Genomic DNA, 17565 nt, shown 5'->3' with positions numbered 1-17565 from the left:
GTCAGTGAAGGGGAACCATTAATAATGATGCTGGGACAACCAAGCTCTGAGGGTAAACTGAGGCAGGTGGTTATTTTACCTGCTGACCCTTGTCTTTTTTAGTTGCCTGTCTTGTTTCTGGGCTCCCCTTTTCTTGCTTGGTACATTCAAACCTTGTTGATGCACATGGCTTGGCACAGCATAGCTGAAGTTGTGCGGGTTGCTGGGTCCAGAGAGTCATGGTGTGTAAATGGTATGGTGTGAAACAATACACACGGCTCCCATCAAAGCTTTTAGACAAAGAGGCCATGTGACATTATGTTTTAATATATACATGTGTTTGTATAATCACATAATTTATTCATGTAAATATTATTTCTTACATGTGAGGACACTGGGCATAGAGAGATCAATTTCTGAAGCTAGGTCTCTGTCGCCAGATAGTAGCAGATAATTCCCACCTATCCTTTAGACATTATTTCAAAAGTATGTTTATAGATAATCATATTTATATATTTATTTGATAATTTTGATTATCAAAATTTCAGAAGTTTAATGATCAAATGATATGCCTTCTTCAAGATGCTTATTAGTTCTGGAAATGTAGAGAAGTGTTTCTAAAAAAAAGTGATTTGAAGTTTTAAAAAGAGGAGGAGTAAGGTGTAAAACATGGTATTGTATAAAATACTAAAAGAACCTTTTGAATGTTTTTGTATGTTACTGGGAAGTGACAGTAAAGGTGAGGAAGTTGCTTTTGAAGAGATTCTATTGAGTGAATTTCTTGACTCTCCTGCTGTCTGCCTGCATATTGTTGTGGGGTACACAGAGAAGGTCTGTTAGCTTGTCAGCAGCGCTCACCGCAATGATGGCAACATTAAAAGCACATTTGCAGAACATAGCCAGTGGATCAAATTTCTTGCCCCCTCCTGTGTGTGCCTGGCATTGTCGTATTCACAGATAAAGTGATTGGCCTCTGCATTTAGACTCTTCACTCTTTAGAAGAAGAAAACAGATCATATTCTCGATCAAGGATGCTGATGCCAAATTCCAAACGGAAATTTGAACACAGCTTTTCAGAATTTGTAGGAATTATGAAGACAAGAGAGGGCTGGGGAGAAATCCAACAGGGAAGAATAGAAGGAAACCATTAGAAGTGTTGATTTTGGCTTTTATACCTAGTTAGTTTTGCTATTTTACCTTTGTTAAAACAATGGAAAACTCTTGCTGATCTCATGTCTTTCCACAGCTCTCATTATGCCTTACGATGAAGAGGCACTAACCACGAAGCAGGAAACTTTAAGGAAACAAGTGGTCACTGCCCATCCATTTTTATTTCTTTCCACTATCTACATTCGTAGCACCATGATTACTGTTTTTAGTGAAGACCCAGAGTATTTAAAAAAAAAATACTGCACTTCTTTTACAAAGGTGAGGGCATAGGTAATGTGTTTTTCATTCTAGCAAAGGTGGTTATTTTTCCTAACTTTGTTCCAGAGAGCCCAGTGAAAAAGGAATTAAATTGCATTTTCTGTGTATATCTTTACTGGTTTAGGCTTGCATGTACAGTATTCCATTTTTTTGTTTGAATACATTTTGTCCCCTTCTACTTGAAATAGGACCCAGTGGGATATTATGAGGTACCATGTATGTAAACTTCATTAGTCCCTCTTTAAAGAAAAAAAAAATTCCTCCCTTGTTTACTGTTCTTTAACTCATCCACATTTTTTTTTTTTTTGCCACACTATGTGGTGTGCTGGGTCTTAGTCCCCTGACCAGGGATTGAACCTGTGCTCCCTGCTTTGGGAGCTCAGAGTCTTAATCACTGGACCACCAGGGAATTACCCCCTGCCATTCACTATTATTAAAGAAACTTCATCTAAGATTTACTCATGGTCTGTTGTGTATATTTATCAGTTGCTTTTGGCAAACATTAAATGAATTTGGGTCATACTTTCATATAATATTGTATTATTTGCATTTATAGAAAATGTTATATGTCACTATTGAAAAGGTGCATTGCACCCTATTTTTTTGAATGTTTAGTTTAAAACAACCCTAATGCTTTTCTTTTAAAAAAAGTTTTAGAGACATCATCAGACCGTTGAGGCCCCATGCCCTCTGTCTGCATGCCTTCCGTGCCTCATTCACACTTTAAACACAGCCAGAAGTGTAGCTGAGACGTCCTGTTCTTCTTGACCTAGTCATTTTCTTACGATAAAAATGGTGCAGCTGATGTTTATAATAATTTCAGACTTTTCAGCTTGGCTGGGACATCATGTTGTTTGACACCTTTCATGACTGCTTATGAGAAAGAAGCAAATAATCATAAAGTAAGGAATTTTAAGAAGTCATAAAAAAGTGGGACTGAACATAGCACACTTTGATCATAGAGACAACACGGGCCAGTTTTTGGACTGCGGTTGATCAAAAGCATACTCTGTTAGTTAACACTTTCTCAGTAAAACTATAACATGATTTGTAAGAAGAATATACATCATTTCAAAATCATAGTTTGTTTGCTTTTTATATCTTATACCAGTATATTTCTCATTTGTAGTCTGTCTATCCAGTCAGTCTCATTAGAACTTACGTATTAGGAGGTTTAAATGTTTTTAAAAGATTTCTTTTTTTAATGTTACTGCTGAGGAATTAAAGGGGGAAAAAGTTAAATCTGCTTTATATAGGTCCTGATATATGAGTGTTGACAATGTCTACCCATAAAATCTTATCAACTCTTTATTGGGACAACTGAGCAATGGTTACCTGATAACATTAAGAACAGCTATAGAGAGAATAACGTTTTTGTTTTTTTTTTTTTTAGATTTGTAGCGAAACCATGTGCCATAGCCCTCAACATTCAGGCCAATGGACCACAGATTGCCCAGCCAAATGCCATTCTGGAAAAGGTCTTCACTGCAATTACAAAGGTATGATTGTCCTTTCCTGGGATATGAATTGTTATGACCACTGTTCTTAGTCTGAAATCATTTAATTCCCTCTCTGTTGAGTTTGAGAGCTAGCATTTGACTAGCCTCATGCTTGAAAGCATGGAAAGCACACAGGCACTGTGACTAAATTGAGAAAGGGAGAAGCCAAACACACGTGGGCATGTTTGAGACCTGCGTGTTTACTCCCAAGTGTGTGCGAGAAGCTTGGCTGTGAAGCACAGTCTAGACTAGACAGGGAGGGCACTAATTCTATGCCTCAGTCTCACCTGACGAGGAGCAGCATGTATGTCTGATGGGGGGGTGGGACTTTGTGGAGGCGACTGGGGAGAGCTGAGGAATGATTACTGTAGCTGTGAGGAAAAGTGCCCACTTGCTTCCGGAGTTGTCCATACGTTCCAGCAGTTATGATACACAGGCCGACGTGAACAGAAATGGGAACGATGGAGGGGAAAAAGAGCAGTAATATGAAGCCATGAATAGCGAGGGTCCAGAGAGTTACCAAGTACAGATTCACTGTAAAGAAAATGGGGGAGGAGCTGATCGCTCTGCTGAGAGTTAAAGTCCAAACCAGGGTGGAAAGAGGCGAGCGCGGGCGAGAGGGAGGATGTAGAGGAAAGATGGTCACCGACTGCCAGCTGGTCTCTCCTTCTGAACAAAAAGAGGAGGAAGAAGACGGAAGTCAGAAACCCTCAAGCTGAGGCCATGAAAATGCAAGTCACAGCATCCAAATAGCTTATTCTTACTGAAATCTCTCCTTCACTCTTTTATGGAAAAGAAAGGAGAAGCATAACAGTCTGTGAGAAATATTGTGCGTTTGTGTATTAAATGGTCTGTTTTCCTGTTTTCATTTTTTCTGGGAGAATTTCTCAGGCTTCTAAGATGTGATTTGACCATGTTAAGCAAATTTTATTCCTTTTTTGGTATTTGTGTTGCTAACCATTTTTATTGGTTCTCTCTTGTTGTAAAATAATTAATTCAAATTTTCAAACATGTTTGTTTATTTTATGGTCTACATTTCTGCCAGGATTCTCTAGGGTTTTCCCCTCTATTCTTTTAAAAATGGTATTCTTCTCAGGAAAGAGAAAGAAAGCACACAATGTTTTTTATATCTCTGCTAAGAAGAAGAGTAGAATGAGTGGGATTTTAGGAAGAAGAGTAGAATAAATGGAATTTTTGTTTTGTGGGATGATTTTAGACTGCCACTTTCTAACGTGAAGGGACTCGTGTGATAGAGTGTTTAAAGGAAGAAAATAGTAGGAAGGAAATTGCATTTTTATTTATTAGTTTGTTGCAGCAAACACATTTCCCCCTCTAAAATAGCAGATGTGCAGGGAGTTATAAGGCCTTCCCAGGTGGCTCATGTAAAGAATCTGCTTGCCAATGCAGGAGTTACAGGAGATGCAAGTTTGATCCCTGGGTCAGGAAGATTTCCCGGAAGAGGAAAATGGCAGCTCTCTCTAGTATTCTTGCCTAAAAATTCCAATAAACAGAGAAGCCTGGCAGGCTACAGTCCATGGGGTCACAGAGAGTTGGGCACAACTGAGTGAGTAAGCATACACACCCACAGGGAGTTAAAGGTTCATTTTTTCACATGTGATTACAACATATTTGTATTTACCTTGTGAACTACCCTAAATGCATAAAAATGAATTTTCTACCCAAATGTTATGCCTCCCTTTAGGAATCCTGCAGTAGATGTTTTATTTCCCTTGCCTTATGTTTATTATGGTTACTAGGGGATTTTTCTCTATAAAGGTAATGAAAGGATTTTGCAGCCAGGTTGACTGCTCTGGAGGATATTTGCTTCTAGCTAATTTTAATGATCATATTCTCTTGGTTGCCAAGGTGATTCTTTTGGAAATTTCTACATGATTAAAGCAGAAGCCTCAGCTTTTGAATTAAATGCAGCCAAGGCTGGAACTGTTTTTCCCTGAATTCTTTGTAGTTCGCCAGTGTTATCTGTGATATGAGAAAGGAACAGGTCTGCTGACCAAAATACAAGCAGCAGGGTTTGGAGTGTTTGAACAATGATTGTCCAGCATCCTGGCCTTGACCATGGTTTCAGTTCATCTTTGAAGATGGGCGTGTTTATCATCTATCAAGTGTGAAGGGATATTCCCTAAGAACCCTTAAAATCTATTGCATGCAGGACTGGCTACGTAATTTTTGGAGGCTCGTGCAGAACTAAAAATGCAGGGCCCTTTGTTCAAAAAGCACAAAAAGGTGCCATTAAAGGCATAAAAAGAGAAAGCCTTTTCCTTTCTTGTGTAGTTTGTCTCTCTCTTGACCTGTCAGGATTTTTTATTTGGTATTTAATGCCATGCCTCTTAGGCATACTCTTGAGGCAAGTGAAAACCCTGACAGACACCCAGGAACCCCACCCTGTGTAATTTAGTGCACACACAGCCCACTAGCTGCTGAGTTCTGTCTCTTTCCAGCTCCTGGGCTAAATGTCTGTCCTTTTCAGGCCAGAGGGAGAAGTGGATACAGGCCTCTCCGCTTTCCATAGGCCTACTGTCCCAACCCATAGTGGACAGGAGACCTGCCAGTGTACTGCATTCTCTGCTCCAAGACATACTAGGTACCTGGATTGGAGGATTGGAGTGAGCAAGAGGCTAATCCTCACCGAGTCACCCACTAAGTACCTTGGGATGCTGCTAGCCCAGGGAGCAGGTGGCTGAGACACCGTGGGGTGTGAACACCTAATCCCACCCCTTTCCATGTTTGCACCTAGGGCAGCAGTAGTCAGTCAGCAAGAGTGGGAAGGTGAAGCCTGGAGGCCCTGGGGAGCTAGAGGACAGGGAAGTAAGGTACCCAGCCTCATCTGGGGCAGTGACAGGACTGTGTGTGAGCCAAGACTCTGAACCCCTGACATACGCTTCCCTGTCCCAGTGGACTTCCTATACAAAACACCATCTCCTTAACACAATTATCAAGAATTTCAAAATGGCAACCATAGAATTTTAAACCGCAAGTGTGAGCCCTTCTGAGCCTGGATTCCTGTGTGAGTTCACTAGTCTCATGCCCTGACTGAGCAGTTTTCATCTATGAAATTAGCTGATAAATGTGAACTGCTTCATAGTCTGGCTGTCTTTCCTGTTGAGGTAACATCTGCATGTCTTTTTCACTCTTTTTTTTTTTCCCCTCTGTAAATCTAAAATTTTGTAAATATCTCAGAGAACCTACCTCTGTTGTAAAATAATTGAAAGTATTGGTTTTTGAGCAGACTTGAGTTGTGTATTAGAGCACTGGCTCTGCTGTTGCAGATATTATGCAACAAGCATAACATTAGCCTTATGGCTTTGGGCTGTAAGTCAGTTAGTAAGCTATTTGGGCCTGGAGGTCTCTCCTTCAATTCACATTAAGAGCACCTGAGGTGTTAAATGTAGATTGCTGCATCTTATTTCTAGAGATTCTGATTCAGTAGATTTGTGATGGGGCTCAAATATCACCAATTATAAATTGTTAGACTCATTCAAATAAATGGCATGATTATTTTTCTTTAGTGAATATTTTGAGTTCATGTTTCTTAACTGATTATATCCAGAGTTATCTGAATGAGATAGATATAAATTAATCAATCATTTAATCTATTTATTTATATATCTTTCTAGCTTTTGGCATATATCTGTGATCGTAACAGCCTCATTTTCTCATCAAAGCAATTATTGAACCATTAAGGGTAAAATATATTTGTCAGCTCTGAAACTAGGTTTTATGATCTAGAGAATTATGAGATTATCATATCGTAATCTGCTTTTGGTCTATTTACACTGTATTTTAAAAATTATATGCAGGTTTCTGATTAGTTTTTCCAGATTCTCCTTTTATGCCTATTTTTCTTTTTCTTTTCCATCCTTGTATGTTTGTGTTTATGGAAATTAACCTGGGTATTTCTGGTATAAAAATATTTATGTAAGTCAGAATTATTAATTTTTTTCCTTGGGAGTCTTAATAAAAGGAAAAGAACTGTGGAGCAATTATAAAACATGACAGTAAAAAATACACAAAAAAAGAAGGAAAATCTTACAATATTTATTTTTTGGCAAACTAAGAGATATATTTCTCCAGATTTCAAAATATATATAGAAAGGCTAAATAAAAACAGTTGGGGTTGGGCAGAAGCCAAGAAGGAGGACGTAAAAAGCATGAAGTGTGGATAGAGGACCCTGTGGGAATAGATTTCAGGAAAGCCAGCAAAAATGACATCTCCTACAGGTAAAATCACTGCAGATGGTGACTGCAGCCATGAAATTAAAAGACGCTTCCTCCTTGGAAGGAAAGTTATGACCAACCTAGATAGCATATTCAAAAGCAGAGGCATTACTTTGCCGACTAAGGGCTGTCTGGTCAAGGCTGTGGTTTTTCCAGTAGTCATGTATGGCTGTGAGAGTTGGACTGTGAAGAAAAGTGAGCGCCGAAGAATTGATGCTTTTGAACGATGGTGTTGGAGAAGACTCTTGAGAGTCCCTTGGACTGCAAGGAGATCCAACCAGTCCATTCTGAAGGAGACCAGCCCTGGGATTTCTTTGGAAGGAATGATGCTAAAGCTGAAACTCCAGTACTTTGGCCACCTCATGCGAAGAGTTGACTCATTGGAAAAGACTCTGATGCTGGGAGGGATTGGGGGCAGGAGGAGAAGGGGATGACAGAGGATGAGATGGCTGGATGGCATCCCTGACTCGATGGACGTGAGTCTGAGTGAACTCCGGGAGTTGGTGATGGACAGGGAGGCCTGGCGTGCTGCGATTCCTGGGATCGCAAAGAGTCGGACACGACTGAGCGACTGAACTGAACTGAAAGGTAAAAGCAAAATTCTATCCACTGTTTGCAACACTAGATATAGCAACAAGGCTAGTAGGTGCCCTTCTAGACTCAGTTTAATTCAAAGAAGTGGAAGAAGTACACAGAAAACTACAGGTGGATGGCACATTTTCAGGAGGCAGTGTTCTTTGGAGGCAAGGGATAGGCTACCCACTCCAGTAATCTTGGGCTTCCCTGGGGGCTCAGACGGTTAACAATCCACCTGCAATGCAGGAAACTTGGGTTTGATCCCTGGATTGGGAAGATCTCCTGAAGAAGGGAATGGCTACCCACTCTAGAATTCTTGCCTGGAGAATTCCATGGACAGAGGAGCCTGGCAGGATACAGTTCTTGGGGTCACGATGAGTCAGACACACCTGAGCAACTTTCAGTTTCACTTTTCTAAACTACAAAAGTACCCTCCCTGCTCCCTATACTACCAGCAGCTGGTCAAGAAAATCCAACTCAGTCAATGATGGGTAATAAAGAAGAAACACACAGAATCAAAGATAAGAAAAAGAATACGTAACATCAATTACTAACAAAAATTGTCACTGCAACAAGAAGGCCACAGGGCAACTGAAAATTGCAATCAAATATTTTACCTTAGACTTTATTTTTTAAAAAAGCAATAACTCTGTTCAGGAAGACCATAAAAAATGAAATAGAAAACCTAAAGCAAAAAATAGTTGATCAACAAGAAGAGATGCAGTATGAGCTGGTTAGTTCAGGGGAAAAGTACTAAAACTATCAAGAAATGAAGACAAATTTGGAAAGAACACAGGAAACACTAAATGTTGCAGAAATCTCAGTGGGGAACATGGCAGATAGAAATAATAAAGCTGAAATAAATGAAATGAAAAAGAGATTAAAATAATTAGATATATAGAGCTAGCAGATAAAGCATCTGTATAATTGGAGTCTCTTAAGGGAAAGTAGTCTACTTTTTGTGACCCCATGGGCTGTAGCCTGCCAGGCTCTTCTGTCCATGGAATTTTCCAGGCAAGAATACTGGAGTGGGTAGCTATTCCCTTCGCCAGGGGATCTTCCTGACCCAGGGATCAAGCCTGGGTCTCCTGTATTGCAAGCAGATTATTTACCATCTGAGCTACCAGGGAAGTCTGAGGAAAAACGAAGTAGAATAAATGTGTTAAGAAAATTTTCCTAAAATAAGTGGAGATTTATAATATGTTAATAAAATGCAGTAAAAATAGACTCAAGAAGGTTTACACCAGGACTTATTAAAATATTAGACTTGAAATATAAAAGAAATAATTCTTGGACAGCAAAGCATTACAAGCGAAAAAGCAAAAAAATTACATCATTTGTCTAGGGAAAAATATCTGTGTGGCTTTGGTCATCCCTGTAGCAGTATTGTGTAGGACAACATTTTCCAGTATTTTCAAGGAAAATATGAAGTAAGAATTTTTATATTTAGGTAAATAGTTTTTATAGTGTAAAGGCTAAAGACAAACATATTGAATTTGCAAAAATTGAGAGGAATTGTTCCCATGAGTCCTTTTTTGAAGAAACTTTGTGAGTATTTGGAGAAGGGAATGGCAGCCCACTCCAGTATTGTTGCCTGGAGAATTCCACGGACAGAGGAGCCTGGCGAGCTACAGTCTATGGGGTCTCAAAGAGTCAGACATGACCGAGTGACTAACACTTGTAAGTGTTAATTTCAGCTGACCAAGAGATTGTTGGGAATATTGATGAGTTTTGAATACATTTAAACTGTAGAACTGAGATAGAAATGTGAGGATTAGGATGACAGAACAGAATGTAAACATTATATGCTCTCACAATGTAGAAATGATACATCTCACAATAACTGAGTTGAAAAAGGGAAGGAAGTGGGAAGTAGAGCAAGTTCATTAATTGCATAAACTCTAATAGCTGGGAGTCAAAGCTTATCAGTTTAAGCAGCCAAATTGAGTAATAGAAGAATGAGTGTATTTAATAGTACATGAGTAAACTCTGAGAGAGAAAATTACTGACTAATATTAGGTGAAGAAGGAAGAAGAAATATGCTAGTTTTAAATATTGTTCATTTGGAGTTTTTATTGACTGGAAACAGAAGAAGAGTCCTATGGTTATGTGGATTACCAGTAGAATAAAAATTACACACACAAAGAAAGGGACATCAGCCATATTGGATTTGATAAAATTAAAAAAAATAAACTATGATAACAGAAAACACAATTAATGTGAAGTAAGTATAAATAAGTGCTTCCTAGTGCCTCAGTGGTAAAGAATCCACCTACCAATGCAGGAGGCATGAGTTCGATTCCTGGGTGGGGAAGATCCCCTGGAGAAGGAAACAGCAACCCATTCCAGTATTCTTGCCTGGAGAATCCCCATGGGCAGAGGAGCCTGGTGGGTTACAGTCCATGGGGTCACAAAAGAGTCTGACAAGACTTAGTGACTAACAATAACAACAAAGTATAAACTTTTATCAATGAATATAAGTGGGTTTACCTCATCTAATAAAAATAATTCAGATTTAGGTCACATAGCTTATGAAATTTACCTTTAGATAAAGTAACTATAGACATTGAAAATAAAAGGATGAGTAAAGGTTTATAGACAAATATAAATAAGAAAGTAGGGTATCTGTTTTTATTTAAAGAAAGAGTTCTAGACCAAAAGGTTGAAATGAAATGAAATATTGGCTTTTTATTGCCAAAGGATATAATTCACAATGAAATTAAAATGGTTATGAATATACATACATTAAATGTTAGTGTATCCATATACTGATAGAAAAGAACAAAAGAAAAACTTATTTAATAGTAAAAATTTTAATTTACATCTGGGTCATGACAGGTCAAAATATGAAACAGAACATATAAAATAAAAAACAATATAGCAACTAATTCTAAAAAGCATAATGAGGGTGATTAAAGAGTACATTTAGAACCCTGTATTCTGAATGTAGAGACTATACTATCTTTTCAAGAACATGTTAAATATTTTTAAAAATTAACCTTTACTTATATAAAAATGGTGACAAATTTCTAAAATAAGCACAATTTACTAATACTGGAAATCAGCAAAGCTCTTGTTTTCTTAATTAACTTTTGTGTAAAAATAAAATTTCAGAACATTTAGGAAACAGTGATGAAAGTACTACTTATGTACTATGCCAAAGCAGTACTCATATGAAAACTCATATTCATATATATATACATATATTGTACATATATATAAAACCACTTGCTTAAACATTGGAAAAAGAACAACAAAATGAAGGCAAACAGAAGGAAGAAATTAATAAAGATAAACATAGAAATTGAGTTAGCAAAACTATAGTATGGAAAATTAATCCAGAATTACCTGTCTGTTTAATTTTTTAAAACCAGTCAGCTAACATTCGTGTCCGTTAGTCTGAGTGAACTCCGGGAGTTGGTGATGGACAGGGAGGCCTGGCGTGCTGTGATTCATGGGGTTGCAAAGAGTCGGACGTGACTGAGCGACTTAACTGAACTGAACTGATATGATATGTGTATATGTGTCAAAGCTATGGTTTTTCCAGTAATGTATGGATGTGAGAGTTGGACTATTAAAAAAGCTAAGCACCGAAGAATCATGCTTTTAAACTGTGGTGTTGGAGAAGACTCTTGAGAGTCCCTTGAACTGCAAGGAGATCCAACCAGTCCATCCTAAAGGAAATCAGTCTTGAATATTCATTGGAAGGACTGATGCTGAAGCTGAAACTCCAATCCTTTGGCCACCTGATGCAAAGAATGGACTCATTTGAAAAGACCCTGATGCTGGGACAGATTGAAGGCAGGAGGAGAAGGAGACAACAGAGGATGAGATGGTTGGATGGCGTCACCGACACAATGGACATGAGTTTGAGTAAACTCTGGGAGTTGGTGTTGGATAGGGAGGCCTGGTGTACTGCAGTCCATGGGGTTGCAAAGAGTCGGACACGACTGAACGACTGAACTGAACTGATGTGTATAAAATAACCCACGACAATGTTATTTATTGCAGCATTGTGTATAGTAGTGGAAGTGTGGAAGCTACCTGAGTGGGCATTAGTAGTGGAGTGGATAAGTAAATTGTGGCATGTCCATATAGTTCTACAAAAGGAGGGTGTTCCTAATACTGTGATATGGAAATATTCCAACATATATTGTAAAGTGAAAAACCCAAAGTCCAAAATAATACAACAACTTTGTGTGAAGGTATGAGGGGGTGGATATAAGAAGGCATATCCAACTTTGCTTATATTCGATAAGATAACTTTAAGAAGAAATTGAATAGCCCATTACCTGGTAAGAAGGGGAGAGTAGGAACTGAGAGAATAGGTACAAATTGGAAGGTGAAAATTTGGGATAATTTTTATTTTGTGAACCATATGAATGGTTTACCAATTCAATAGACTTAGAAAATGAATGAAAATTAAAAATAAATTCCTTTAAGAAAATAGTAGAGTCAGGGTATTCTTATTGTCAGTTCAGTTCTCTTCAGTTCAGTCGCTCAGTCATGTCCAACTCTTTGCGACCCCATGAATTGCAGCATGCCAGGCCTCCCTGTCCATCACCAACTCCCGGAGTTCACTCAGACTCACGTCCATCGAGTCAGTGATGCCATCCAGCCATCTCATACTCTGTCATCCCCTGCCCCCAACCCCTCCCAGCATCAGAGTCTTTTCAAATGAGTCAACTCTTCACATGAGGTGGCCAAAGTACTGGAGCTTCAGCTTTAGCATCATTCCTTCCAAAGAACACCCAGGGCTGATCTCCTTCAGAATGGACTGGTTGGGTCTCCTTGCAGTCCAAGGGACTCTAAAGAGTCTTCTCCAACACCACAGTTCAAAAGCATCAATTCTTTGGCGCTCAGCCTTCTTCACAGTCCAACTTTCACATCCATACAGGACCACAGGAAAAACCCTAACCTTGACTAGACGGACCTTAGTCAGCAAAGTAATGCCTCTGCTTTTGAATATGCTATCTAGGTTGGTCATAACTTTTCTTCCAAGGAGTAAGCGTCTTTTAATTTCATGGCTGCAGTCACCATCTGCAGTGATTTTGGAGCCCCAAAAAATAAAGTCTGACACTGTTTCCACTGTTTCCCCATCTATTTCCCATGAATTGATGGGACCCGATGCCATGATCTTCGTTTTCTGAATGTTGAGCTTTAAGCCAACTTTTTCACTCTCCTCTTTCACTTTCATCAAGAGGCTTTTTAGCTCCTCTTCACTTTCTGCCTTAAGGATGGTGTCATCTGCATATCTGAAGTTATTGATATTTCTCCTGGCAATCTTGATTCCAGCTTGTGTTTCTTCCAGTCCAGCATTTCTCATGATGTACTCTGCATATAAGTTAAATAAGCAGGGTGACAATATACAGCCTTGACGTACTCCTTTACCTATTTGGAACCAGTCTGTTGTTCCATGTCCAGTTCTAACTGTTGCTTCCTGGCCTGCATACAGATTTCTCAAGAGGCAGGTTAGGTGGTCTGGTATTCCCATCTCTTTCAGAATTTTCCACAGTTTATTGTGATCCACATAGTCCAAGGCTTTGGCATAGTCAATCAAACAGAAATAGATGTTTTTCTGGAACTCTCTTGCTTTTTCCATGATCCAGCGGATGTTGGCAATTTGATCTCTGGTTCCTCTGCCTTTTCTAAAACCAGCGTGAACATCAGGGAGTTCAAGGTTCACATATTGCTGAAGCCTGGCTTGGAGAATTTTGAGCATTACTTTACTAGCATGTGAGATGAGTGCAATTGTGTGGTAGTTTGAGCATTCTTTGATATTGCCTTTCTTTGGAATTGGAATGAAAACTGACCTTTTCCAGTCCTGTGGCCACTGCTGAGTTTTCCAAATTTGCTGGCATATTGAGTGCAGCACTTTCACAGCATCATCTTTCAGGATTTGAAACAGCTCAACTGGAATTCCATCACCTCCACTAGCTTTTTTCGTAGTGATGCTTTCTAAGGCCCACTTGACTTCACATTCCAGGATGTCTGGCTCTAGATGAGTGATCACATCATCATGATTATCTGGGTCATGAAGATCTTTTTTGTATAGTTCTTCCGTGTATTCTTGCCACCTCTTCTTAATATCTTCTGCATCTGTTAGGTTCAGACCATTTCTGTCCTTTATCGAGCCCATCTTTGCATGAAATGTTCCCTTGGTATCTCTAACTTTCTTGATGAGATCTCCAGTCTTTCCCATTCTGTTGTTTTCCTCTATTTCTTTGCACTGATCGCTGAGGAAGGCTTTCTTATCTCTTGTTGCTATTCTTTGGAACTCTGCATTCAGATGCTTATATCTTTCCTTTTCTCCTTTGCTTTTCGCCTCTCTTCTTTTCACAGCTGTTTGTAAGGCCTCCGCAGACAGCCATTTTGCTTATATGCATTTCTTTTCCATGGGGATGGTCTTGATCCCTGTCTCCTGTACAATGTCATGAACCTCATTCCATAGTTCATCAGGCACTCTGTCTATCAGATCTAGGCTCTTAAATCTATTTCTCACTTCCACTGTATAATCATAATGGATTTGATTTAGGTCATACCTGAATGGTCTAGTGATTTTCCCTACTTTCTTCAATTTAAGTCTGAACTTGGTAATAAGGAGTTCATGATCTGAGCCACAGTCAGCTCCTGGTCTTGTTTTTATTGACTGTATAGAGCTTCTCCATCTTTGGCTGCAAAGAATATAATCAGTCTGATTTTGGTGTTGACCATCTGGTGATGTCCATGTGTAGAGTCTTCTCTTGTGTTGTTGGAAGAGGGTGTTTGCTATGACCAGTGCATTTTCTTAGCAAAACTCTATTAGTCTTTGTCCTGCTTCATTCCACATTCCAAGGCCAAATTTGCCTGTTACTCCAGGTGTTTCTTGACTTCCTACTTTTGCATTCCAGTCCCCTATAATGAAAAGGACATCTTTTGGGTGTTAGTTCTAAAAGGTCTTGTAGGTCTTCATAAAACCGTTCAACTTCAGTTTGTTCCGCGTTACTGGTTGGGGCATAGACTTGGATTACTGTGATATTGAATGGTTTGCCTTGGAGACGAACAGAGATCATTCTGTCGTTTTTGAGATTGCATCCAAGTACTGCATTTCGGACTCTTTTGTTGACCATGATGGCTACTCCATTTCTTCTGAGGGATTCCTGCCCACAGTAGTAGATATAATGGTCATCTGAGTTAAATTCACCCATTCCAGTCCATTTTAGTTTGCTGATTCCTAGAATGTCAACGTTCACCCTTGCCATCTCCTGTTTGACCACTTCCAATTTGCCTTGATTCATGGACCTGACATTCCAGGTTCCTATGCAATATTGCTCTTTACAGCATTGGACCTTACTTCTATCACCAGTCACATCCACAGCTGGGTATTGTTTTTGCTTTGGCTCCATCCCTTCATTCTTTCTGGAGTTATTCTTATTGTAGGCTGTGCATTTTCTCTCTGTCATATTTTTAAATTGAGAGACAGAGGAGAGTATAGCCAGGTATTCTTCTAAGAAAAATACCACAGAGTACATGCCTCACTGAAAGTTAGCAAATAACTTTCACAGACCCAAGCTCAGCACATTTTATAACCTCAGTCATAAGACTAAGGCCATTTGCTGTGTTTTCTGTGTGTCTGACACCTTGAATTTCTTGAGAGGCTTTAAAAAGTTGTCACATGTACCTTCCACCCTTAGGACTTGAAAGCTGTTGGCCTGTCTTCCCCTACCCCATTTGTGGTTCTGTCTTCTGATTATTAACATCTCCTTAATTACAAAGCAATGGTAGAACAAATAAAGAAGTAGAACTAACTCAGTTTGGTTTTGTTGTATGACAGGTCACCCTCATGTAATTGTTGGCAGGACACAGAAGAGAGGAGGGACAGAACTAATATGTACTGAGATTTGCATACATTTTTGCATTTGGTCCTCAGCACTGTTTAGGTGGATAAGTAATCTTCCTTTGAACAAATGAGGAAACTGAGGCTCAGAAAGTTCATCAGAACAAGAACTGAACCTATGTCTGTCATCTCCTAATTTTTAGAAATGGGAACGAGAAACAGAGTAATATTATTATTATTGTTCAGTCGCTCAGTCGTGTCTGACTCTTTGCAATCCCATGCACGATAGCCCACCAGGCTTATCTGTCCATGGGGATTCCCCAGCAAGAATACTGGAGTGGGTTGCCATGCCCTGCTCCAGGGGATCTTCCCTATCCAGGGGATCTTCCCTATCCAGGGATTGAACTGGGGTCTCATACGTTGAAGGCAGATTCTTTACCAGCTGAGCTACCAGGGCAGCCCTCCTGGAATCTGCTCAAACTCAAGTCCACTGAGTCAATGATGCTATTATATGGTTCTCTTTCTACTTCACCAAGTTTGCATTTTCAGGTAATGCATAGTCATTGTAAAAAATCTGATGGAGTTCTAGTCAAAAGGAAGACCAAGAAAAGAATAGTCAAAATGAATGTATAAAGAAGTGAAGACGGGAAATTGAAGAGGAAGAGAGAGAAAACGTGTCTTTTAAGTGGAATTGGTACCTTAGGCTAAATGGCATATTTGGGGATTATTCCAGGCTTTTTGTCTGTCCTACATTGTTTTGATATTTGATAATTGGCACAGTATTTTCTCCTGAGAAAGTGAAATATTTGAATGAGGTCTTTTGGCCAACTCGCCTTTACTTAATTCCTTTCCTGGTAGCTTGGTGGAGCTGGCTTAGCCAGTTGGCCATTTCACTGAGTCTTTGTTGCTGATAAGAAGTACAAGCATTAGAGTGAGATTTATATTTTCAGTGTTGTTTCATAATGAGCGACTTTTCTTGTCCTAAATGGTTGTCTTTGTTCATGCTGCTGATGGAAGGCCTTGGTCCTCAGTATTCAATATAGCCAGCTAAGTAGTGGATAGAAAATACAGGGAAAACAATTATCTCCAGTATAGACCAGGGCAGATCTGTTTATAGTGAAGATGAAAATGTTTTCCTGGTACCTTGTTTCATAGCATCCTGATGAAAAGAGATTGGAGGGCCTCTCCAAGCAGCTGGACTGGGATGTTCGCAGCATTCAACGCTGGTTCCGACAAAGACGCAACCAGGAGAAACCAAGCACGCTGAAGAGGTTCTGCGAGAGCATGTGAGTTGCTCTTTATTTTTTTGAAAGAAAAACCTGTTTAACTTATTCATTCCATCCTTGAGGTGGAAAATAATGGCTTGGTGCAGGCTCCAGCAGGACCCGCCCCGCCCCCGCCAGCCCCAGCCGCCAAAAGCACGCCTTCTGGTGGGAAAAAGTAGTCCCTGGAAAAACTGGGGGATAGTAGTTTGTCAGAATTTGTGATTTCTACATCTGATGCAGTAAATGAAGTTTGCTTCCTAGTGGAGTTTCAACACAGCAGGCAGATTACAAGGCCTACAGTGGTATTTTCAGTCAACTACCTTTGAAATGCAGCACAAAAAGCTATTACTTTTATATTTTGCATTTTAATAGAGGGGACTTTTATTGTTACGATGTACTTTCCACTGATAAAAGCTGAGATACTAGGATATATTATCAGAGGGTCATGATAATGTCCTGTCTTCCTGGAGTTTTAAGAAATGGCTATATTATATTCTTTGGTGAGTTCAATGAAGCATTGCTTGAAGTGCAGGGTAGTCTCTTCCATTTCTGAAATGTGAACTTTTTGATGTGTAAATTAGAAGTCAATAAAGCTGTTAAAAATAGTAAAAGGCCTGCAGAGAACTCTTTGAGCACAGTGTTATTTTGAACTAGTAACACTCAAAATCCACATCTGTCGAAAAGTTAGAGAAAAACATATTGAAGCATCAAGCACATCCCCAACAAAGGCAAGATTCTGCCTTGAGACTGGTTGCTCTACGTGGTC

At 39.4% G+C, this 17565-nt stretch overlaps 1 protein-coding gene across 2 annotated transcripts in view; it reads left to right on the top strand.

Moving 5' to 3' along the window:
* CERS6 (ceramide synthase 6) overlaps positions 1-17565 on the top strand; it is a 344938-nt gene that overhangs the window by 91390 nt on the left and 235983 nt on the right. For both annotated transcript variants that reach the window (XM_068967950.1, XM_068967951.1), the window contains exons 2-3: positions 2801-2906; positions 16690-16820. In XM_068967950.1, coding sequence (XP_068824051.1) covers positions 2801-2906; positions 16690-16820 — 237 coding nt within the window. The remainder of the gene's footprint in view (positions 1-2800; positions 2907-16689; positions 16821-17565) is intronic.

This window comes from Capricornis sumatraensis, chromosome 3, assembly GCF_032405125.1.
Source record: "Capricornis sumatraensis isolate serow.1 chromosome 3, serow.2, whole genome shotgun sequence".
In the NCBI taxonomy this organism is placed as follows: domain Eukaryota; kingdom Metazoa; phylum Chordata; class Mammalia; order Artiodactyla; family Bovidae; genus Capricornis; species Capricornis sumatraensis.
The sequence above is the reverse complement of the archived record's forward strand: the minus strand, read 5'-3'. Positions and strand labels throughout refer to the sequence as shown.